The sequence below is a fragment of the Pungitius pungitius genome, chromosome 14 (genome assembly GCF_949316345.1).
Source record: "Pungitius pungitius chromosome 14, fPunPun2.1, whole genome shotgun sequence".
NCBI classification, from domain to species: Eukaryota; Metazoa; Chordata; class Actinopteri; order Perciformes; family Gasterosteidae; genus Pungitius; species Pungitius pungitius.
This window is the reverse complement of record NC_084913.1, coordinates 17,135,263-17,144,278: the sequence shown is the minus strand read 5'-3', so window position 1 is coordinate 17,144,278 and position 9,016 is coordinate 17,135,263. Positions and strand designations below refer to the sequence as shown.

The 9,016-nt window shown below is 39.5% G+C and overlaps 1 protein-coding gene across 2 annotated transcripts; it reads right to left on the bottom strand.

The window, feature by feature from the left end:
* Positions 1-303: 303 nt before the first annotated feature.
* Positions 304-6,576, bottom strand: LOC134104174 (uncharacterized). Of its 2 annotated transcripts, XM_062557496.1 has the most exons (6): positions 6,472-6,576; positions 5,552-5,625; positions 1,980-2,069; positions 1,821-1,875; positions 1,255-1,408; positions 304-565 (listed from the first exon to the last, which is right to left on the bottom strand). In XM_062557496.1, the coding sequence occupies exons 3-6, from the start codon at positions 2,067-2,069 to the stop codon at positions 430-432; spliced, it is 435 nt and encodes a 144-aa protein (XP_062413480.1). In that variant the 5' UTR covers positions 5,552-5,625; positions 6,472-6,576; the 3' UTR covers positions 304-429. The 2 variants fall into 2 exon arrangements, with proteins under 2 accessions (XP_062413480.1, XP_062413479.1); XM_062557495.1 differs by lacking the exons at positions 5,552-5,625; positions 6,472-6,576 and having other exon boundaries at positions 1,980-2,528.
* Positions 6,577-9,016: the final 2,440 nt, after the last annotated feature.

The window sequence follows — 9,016 nt, the reverse complement described above, 5'->3', positions numbered from 1 at the left end:
CATGTAATGAGTTAAAATAACTAAACATCGAATACAGCAACATGATCAAATACAATCACAACATATATATAAATTCAACATGTTTATTTTTTATGCCATGAAGGATATGTATAAAAGTGCATTCAATGGCTACATTTTTAAATGACAAGTTTTTTACAAATTATTTTAACAATATGCAACAATATGCATATTTGGTTTGCAATATGCATATTTGGATAAGACTTGTTGCTTTAAAACAGCAACAAACAGAATAAAACCAATTTAACATTAAAACTATTATTCATAAAGTGCATTCCGGGGATGGCCTAGATCATCATGAGATCTGAGAATTTGTATAGCTTTAAACACATAACAGACAAACAATGCATCGAACGAAAATTCACCAAAACTATGTGCGAAGCAACATTTCCAAATACATGGCAAAACAGCTCAATTTGCCATCCATGGATTCTCAAAGTTGTTTAGTTCAAACAGGAACTTCAGCAGTCTTGGAGGAATGTGCTGGTGTTTGGTCCCCTTCTTCTCGGCCTTTGACCCTCGCTCAGGATTTATTCCCAGGAAAACTCTTAAAGAAATGGATTTTGTTTTAAGCAACACACGTAATGAAATGCATGAAACCGACAGAGTAACACGCAGATCAAGTTGAGATGGAAAAATCCTTGTAAATCCAATTTGAATATTGTTCCATAACAGGACAACTACTAGAATAAATTAACGTGAAGGAGTACACCTTTTCAGCTGTTGTGCGACCGCTTTCTAAACCTGCGTGTTTTCCGTGAAAAGATACAGGCAATGAAATTTTCTGTTCACATTAACGGCGCATTTTAAAATCCGGTGCCAACAGAGCACCTGTGCCCGGTATCTACCGGACGAAATAGCAACTAGGATTACAGTGCAACTTAAATGTCTGCGTTGCGCTCTGACGCTTTAAAAAGGATGTGGTTAGAGGTTAGGGTGCAGGGAACAACTGATTGGCTCATGGAGGTATGTGATCAGAGTGGTTTTATGGAGCTTTGGAGGAAGAAGAAAAAAACTGATACAGAGCATTCTATGCACCGATTAAATCATTTAAAATATTGCTCGATCACGTGAATTTGATTATGGGAAGCCAAAATCATGATTGTAATTAAAATTTAATTAATTATGCAGCCCTAATTTGTAAACATATAACCGTGTATTTACAATGTCCAATAGCAACACAATATGCTCTATACATAACATTAAAAAAAAGAAGAAAAAAAAAGAGTTGCTTACCTTTGTATGAATTCCAGGGTGATTGACATCTCCTTTGGGTATTTTATGTTTAATACATAAAACAATGAGAAAGCGTAGCTCAGGGCCACAATGACGGAGTTGATATGGTCATTGACCACTTCCTGATCGACAGCGATCTTGAATCGTTGATCACCTTAAAACAGATATATTTAGATATTAGAAGATTAAAAATATAAACAAAAAAAATAACAAGGCACATTCACTTCAGAAACCCACTGAAAACATAATTATTTAGATCTGGCTAGCTTACATTATTATTTTTACAAGTGGTGTCGCCTTTGTTCAACAAACCCTCCTCATTCTACAGCAACTATTAAACCGGATCCGACAGTAACTAATAGACCCTCCTCCTCCTACACTAATATTTATCAGGACTTTTACTCCACCACATTTACACTGGATGAAGTATTTTAACCATGTAGCTTAAATTGACTGGCGCTTTGCACAGAGAGTAAAGAGTTGAAAAAAGTAAAGAGTTAGAGTTAACAGTAAAGATTAAGTGAAATCCATAACATGCGTGCCTAAATATTATACAGACTACATACCCATGATAAGGATGCAAGGTGTGCTTGGGATGCTCAGTCCAGCAGCATTTGACTCCTGTTGTTGGAAAATGAAATATCAAAGAAACACAAACGTCATGAACTATGTTTCCAATGTATATCTGCAAAACAAAAACAACATAATAAAAAGTATACACCTACCTCACTTTGGTAGAAAAGGAGATCGGGCTTTTCTTTGAAGAACTTTGCAATGCCTGAGATCAGTTGTACTGGATCTTCACCTGGTGGCATCTTCATCCCATTTGAGTCTAGGTAGTCTTTGATGCTCTTTCCCTTCATGGACATTTCCTCTGCCAGCTTTGTTTGCACTCGTAAGCCAATGAGGGTACATGTGTGGTCAAACAGGTGAACAGCTTCAAAAAGGAAGGGCCACTCTTCCTGTACTGTTTTTACAGTGCTTCCTTTGTTTATTGTTGCACGCTGGATGGAATATGTTTCAGTCATCAATTTGCGAACACACAACTCCTGAAGATGATGGGTTTTGAAGGCACTTTTCAAGTCATCTTGTTTAGACTCTAGTTCTGCTACATCCTCAACAGCAGGCTGCCACTCCACACACCCATAACGATCAGAGAGGGTAGACTTTTTCCTTTCTGCGTCTTCACCCTCTGCTGCCTTCTTAGTTGAGCTGAAGGTAAATGGCCTTCTAATATTTTCCAGTCTGTTTTCTAGCTGTATGAACAGAGCATCATATCCTGTTCCAATGACTTTACTTCCATTGAGCTCTCTGTCTTGAAAAGAGCAGGGATGTTGTCCTACAATCTTCTTGGCAATCTCCCGCAGCTTTGCTCTTCCAGGCCTGCCACGCACTTTACTGAGTACATCGTCAATGACTATCCGAACCAGCTCTCTTCTCTCTTTAGGCATCGGCCTTTTCTTTTCACTTAAGGCAAGCATGAGTTTTGGGGGCATTTTGTGCCATGGGACATCATATGTCTCCCGGGATGGAGAATCCTCCATGGGACCAGTTGTCGGAGGTAGAGTTTGGGGCGGATGGACATTGTGTTGCAGAGATGTCGAAGCCAAGCCAAGTACAGCTGGTGACTCTATCGATAACATACAACAACATAGATGTTACATTTACACAGATTTAAGCTATAACAATTTTGGTATGGTATGAATAAATGCATGTCACGAGCTGTATGTTTTACCCAACTACATTTTCATTTTTTTAAGAGGGCAGCAGAACACTGATACAAATTTTACATACAATTGTGATGCTAATGGACAAAAAGTCTACGTCTGTAAAAATGGTAACCTGTGGATTATAGGACATACATAAATATTTGGTTAATAAATGTAAAAACGTACCTGCAGTGAAAGCTTGAATTAGTCGTCTCTGCTGAATGGGTGGCAGAATTCCATCGACATCCTCCGTCTTGACAAAGTTAAGGTCATCTACATTGTTTACTCCAATCTCCTCCAGTCTTGCCATGAGTGAGTCTATTACATGATTATTGAGCGATGGTATAGCTTTCTGAACTAATTCTTTCACAAGCTCCATAGTGGCATATGCTTGAGTGGGATGAGTAACCTTGCACCTCTGTGGTAAAAAGAAAGTGGAGCATAGTCATTAAGCTTGTCAAGATCTTCACAAATAAGCTTATTGGAACTATTTTTGTCAATTTCATAGACGCCAAGCTCAGGTACCCAGCTGGCAGTTTTCCCCCGCACCAAAAGCAGGACAGTTGTTTCACTTTTGATAACAATGCTTGCTATTTCCCCCAACTGCAGTTGTCTTTTGGTATATCTCTGTACGACAAGCATACCATTTGCATATGAAGTGCCTTTAACTTGCACTTTATCTGTAACAACGGAGTTAGATGAGTTAAGTCCAAAGTCTGAAACTGCTGCCCTTATGCCACCATCATAGAGCTCAGGATAAAAGCTAGTGGAGTTTGACACCTGAACCTGGGGGCTGAAAAAACTGCCCTGACTCTGATAAGCCTGAAACAGCTGATGTCTATCAGCGAGTGACTTAGTGACATTTCTGAAGTTTCGACTTGACCTGATACATCTTTTGAAATAGCTATGCTTACTTTCAAAGCGCATGGTCCAAGTATGTATGAGTGGACCAAACTGTAGACTCAAGTCTGCATAATGAAGAAGATAGTGGTGTTTTGGTCTCAGATTTGAATGTGGGAATAACTCTTGCCTCATTTCCACATACTCTTCAGTCAGTACCTTCATGTAAGCAATCTGAGACTCTGAGAGGCTAGGTGCACAGACAAATTCAACTAACTCCCTCAGAAGAAGTACCAGCTGCCAGACAGCATTGTCAGCATCTTCAATTCTGTCATGTACCAAAATAGGCAGGAACCGCAATAGCCACCTGTTTTGGGCTGCATGGCCTCCAAGCCTTTTTCCTTTGTTTGGAATTGCATTTGGCTTGTTGCTGCTTTCTCCTGGAAATAATTTGAGTCTGTCATTTAGTGACTTGTAACAGAACCACTTTTCTTTAATTAAGCACTGCAAACACATCGCCAGGTCATAGTCCACAACACCCTCGAACAAGTCATGTGCTAAACATGGCGGCAGCCCAGGCTGACACACGTGAAAATGTGAGAGTTTGTTGAAAACACTGTTGCCTTTAATGCCCTTATGCATGGTCACTTCAGGGTGACTCTCCAAAAACTGCACAGACTCATTATAATCAGCAGGATCTCTATGAGTGAAAACTGTGAGCGGGTTAGACAGAAACTCATCTTTTGTGACTAGACAGTATCTACAGAAATACTGAGCAAAACTAAAATTTTCTGTAAACCCACCAATCATGTGGGAGCCCAGATTATCTCCCATTATGCATGCAACAGTACCTCTGTATATCTTATCCTCAAAAGATATGCCCTTTTCCTCCAGCTCACACAAGTCTGACACAAGCTCACCAAAAACTTTATCCACTCCAAAATATTTACAGTCTTTCTCTGTACAGAGCAGTACCAACTGGATTTGATCAACAGTTGATCTGATGTGAGGATCGAAATTTCCAAGAGTGAAGTACACAGCTAAAACTTTGTGCTTTTGCTTGGCAGATCCAAGAGGATTAGCCACCTCGAAAGCGTCTTGAAATAGCATCACCTTTAAAGAATCTGGGTCTGTGACAAACATTGAATTAGATCCAATGGCATGCCCATCAGTGAAATCACAAAGTGTACCATCTTCAACATGAATAGGGTTAAAACTCTGCTGAGTTTCACTTCCCTTTTTCAACATTGCTCTGAGACTATCCAGTAATGGAATGTAATGATAGTATCTCCTCTGACCTCTATCATTGTAGCCAAGTGTCACTTCAACAGGCTGAACATAGTTAAAGTGTGTCTTGTAATACTGCAGCCTTCGATGGTGTGTAGTTAAAGGACCACTTGCATGCAAGGCCTCATGCATAGGGCTCCGCTCATATACACTCTTCCCCAGACATGTTAATGTTTCTGTTGGAACACCATACTGTTCAAGTTCTTGAGCTAGCACATCCATTGTATACTCCTGTTGAATATCCTGGAGAGTTTTCATCTCATTTGCTATCTCTGTAATTGTGGAGGCTGGGACTAAATACTTTGCCTGCAAACCCAAGTAAAACCGAGCTAGATTTTCTGTGTAGGCATCTTGCACTTTATCATTCTCAGCAGCCTTACTTTGGTCTACTTCAACATCATTACTTTTGTCTGCATTACTCACATCAATTCCTTCATTCTCTGCAACATGTGCACTCTCACCTGGAAAATACTGTTCTGCAGGTTCACACAGATGAACAGGTGCTATCTGGGTGACACTCCACCCTCTGTGATATCTGGACAGATGAGATGAAAACGATGTTTTTACATTAAATGTCTTAGAACATCCATTAAAGGGACAAGCTACAGTCAGACCCTCTTGTATGTGGTCACTCAAGTGAGACACAAGCCGTTTAACATCTGCACATTGTCTGCTGCAAAAATTGAAGAAACACTTCAACTGCACAGACACACTCCGGTTCCAAGTTTTTCTGAAATCTGTGTCTGGGTGTGTTCGTGACATGTGAACAGCAAGGCAGTTATATGAGGAAAAGCTTCTTCCACAATCTTTATGGCCACATGATAAAAGCACATTATTAAGATGTCTGTGTGATCTGCAGTGCTTCAGGTATTCTGTCAATGAGAAGCATCTAAACTCACAGACATTACAAGCCAACATGACGGCACTCGTTAACCGGCGTCACCGGCGTTAACTATCTTTAGCCGGCCCAACTAGCCAAAACCGAGGGCTAATGGCTAAGCTATCATTAGGGGCTTTAGCTTTAGCTAGTCCCTTGTCTTGCTAACAGGTGTTCGCTGGTTAGCTAGCTTCTAATTCTCACGGAGTGAAGAACGTTTCAGAGCGGCATTCAGCTGGGCATTAGCCTGATAGCGGTGTGTGGAGACTGAGGAAACCGCCTTCACAATACCTGCTATTTCCGTTCGTTATCCTCTGAACCGAGAGAACAACGGGGGCTCAGAAACTGCACTAAAAGCTCAGCCCCCGAATAGAAGGTTACATTCTGCTTATCCCGGTAAGGTAGCTAACATTAAAGACAGGCTGGACAACTTTCTAATTAAAACGATACAGAACTATATATACATAATACTATATTTTTAGTTAAAAGAAATATAGTTTATACCACAGAAGTGCAATAAGGTTTTCCCAACTCCGGTAAACGTCCGTTGATAACCGCTTCGTCATTGAGATGTTAGCGCGCGCGGCGCTTCACGCTCCCACAATGCAATGCGTCCTTTAAAAATACGGTTAAAACTACTGTAAAAAAATATAACGGAAAATTCCTTCACATTAACACGGTACATTGTACCTTATATTTACGGACTTTTCTTACAGTGTATCCTCAACCTTTGTTTGCTACAGAACTTATATTCAGGGAACCAAGGGCGATGATGATAAACTCTGGGTTTGGCCTTCAAAGAAAAGTGTTCCCTGCAGCATGGAGGACCTACTGTATAACCAGTGTTCACTTATGGAAAATGGAGGGTGTTGCAATATTATTAGTAAGCAAATATGTAGACCAACATACACAGCAACAACTCAAACAGTCTCTACAGATGGCATAGAGGCCGAGAAGGTACTACTCCTCTCTACAGCAGCAACGGGAAAGAGGTTCAAACAAACCTCATTCGTTTCAAATTTCAAATGAAATGTTTATTTGCCAATATATACACCATTTAACATATTACTTTATGCTCTATAAATGACCAAAGGGCCTCTAAAAACCAGACACGACACTGTCTTCTTAAAGGAAAGTCATTTCCTCTTCCCCTCCTCTCTGTATTCATTACCATTAGATGCTGCATTAAAGACTTTATAAGAGCCAATCTTGTCTATTAATACAAAAAAGCAGGATCTGTTTTTACAAACCACTAACCCACAAAGAAACAAAATGTTTGTTTGAAGCGGATCCTTGCAGTGTGCCCTTCATTCACGTTCCAGATTTAAAGCAGCAGCAGCAGCAATAACAATCACTTCTTCCTGTCATATTGTGTGCTGTTTGCATGCGCCCAGACAACTCAGTCATTCATGGGCGGAGTAGTCATCGTTACACGGCGCCCGGCAGCGCCGCACCAGGGTGTTACTGTGAGGACAATATTTCAGAAAGTCTTGAGTCATCTGTCTAAATACATTTCTTCCTCTGTTTGTTTGTGTTGGCTCACATGAAGTACAGGCATTCATGTTCTGTGTGCTTTATGGACATGATAAGTCATAGTCAAACTGATGGTAATGGTGGAAATAAAGAAGAGGGAAAGCTAGAGGATCAAAAGCTGTTTGATTTCCAATGAGCTTTGACGGAATAACGATACTTCTAACAGCTGTAATGCAACATCAAGTTTGATTTGATGCCAGATTCAGAAAAGGCAGACTTCTTGTCCTCTTACTAGTATAGGCAGAGTTAATTAAACACAAAATAAAGTATATACATATTTTGCTGTGGAAAGGGTCTGCTTTTTTACACTAAACCAAATATAATTGTAGGCAGATGCAATAGATACAAAAATAATTAACAATTAATAATATTAAGGCCAAGCTGTCATTCAATTGTCTCCTGAGTGGTCTTCCTGCCCAAGCAGAGTCTTCAATATCAGCACTCATGCCCTCATGGTGTTAGTCTTTATTCAGTGTGCAGAACACACACTCTGCTACACTACACACCCCCTGAGATAAAACCAGGATTGTTCATGATTCAGGCTAAAATGAGTGTGTTAATCCTAGAGGTTATCCCAGCGGAACTGCTCTGTAATGAAGTGGAAATGTTATGTAGTAAAGTTGGTGCCTAAAATGGGCATGTTATCTGTCAACATTGCTGCCCAAAGCCAGTTGATTAATTATTCAATTGAAAAAAGCAATACACAAAACAGGAAGACATAATTGGGAAGAGGGTGAAAAAAATAGAAATCATGAAATTCAATCCCCAAATAAACAAATTACACAAAAAAGAATAATTTACTATTTACTGTAATAACATTTTTAAATAATATATTAAAAGGCTTATTATGACAATGCTTGAGATTACTCGTCTATCTGTTATGTTTATTTATTCGTCCTCATACTTCCACATTCATTTATTGTTAATTTACAGATTTATTCATGGCAGTCGTGTCTCATATCCTGAAGTTGTTGACGTATAGTAAAAATTGGAGTTGACCTGCCATGAAGTGGTACAGAAAGGTTCATCTGCACACACTAAACGGTTCAGTAGAACTAAATGTTAACAATCAATCTAACTTTGTGCTGCCAGTCACCCGGATGGATAGCAAAAAGATCACTTGGTCACTTGCCTATATGAGAAAGATGTATTTAATATTTCTACTGTTGAGTTCTGACTCTACATCCAACAAACCAACACAATTCATTTGAGTTTCCTTTGTTTGGATTTTCAATCTTTTAATTTGTGTTCAGTGTAACTGTGTTTTTCTCACCTTACAAAAGCTGACATGGAGAAATAGTCTCCCAAAAGGTAAAAAGACAGGTGAAATAGCAATTTGTTATGAGAAATGGATTTTAAATTGTCATAGAACTGTAATAGGATTGACTATGTGAAGGCAGGCCGATGTCTTTAGGTGTGGCACTTGACGGTTTAAACACTTTAAATGAAACTTTATTCCTGCTCAGCAAAAAATGACCATCTGTAAGCTGTTGTTGCAGTGGTTAAAGAAAAAGCA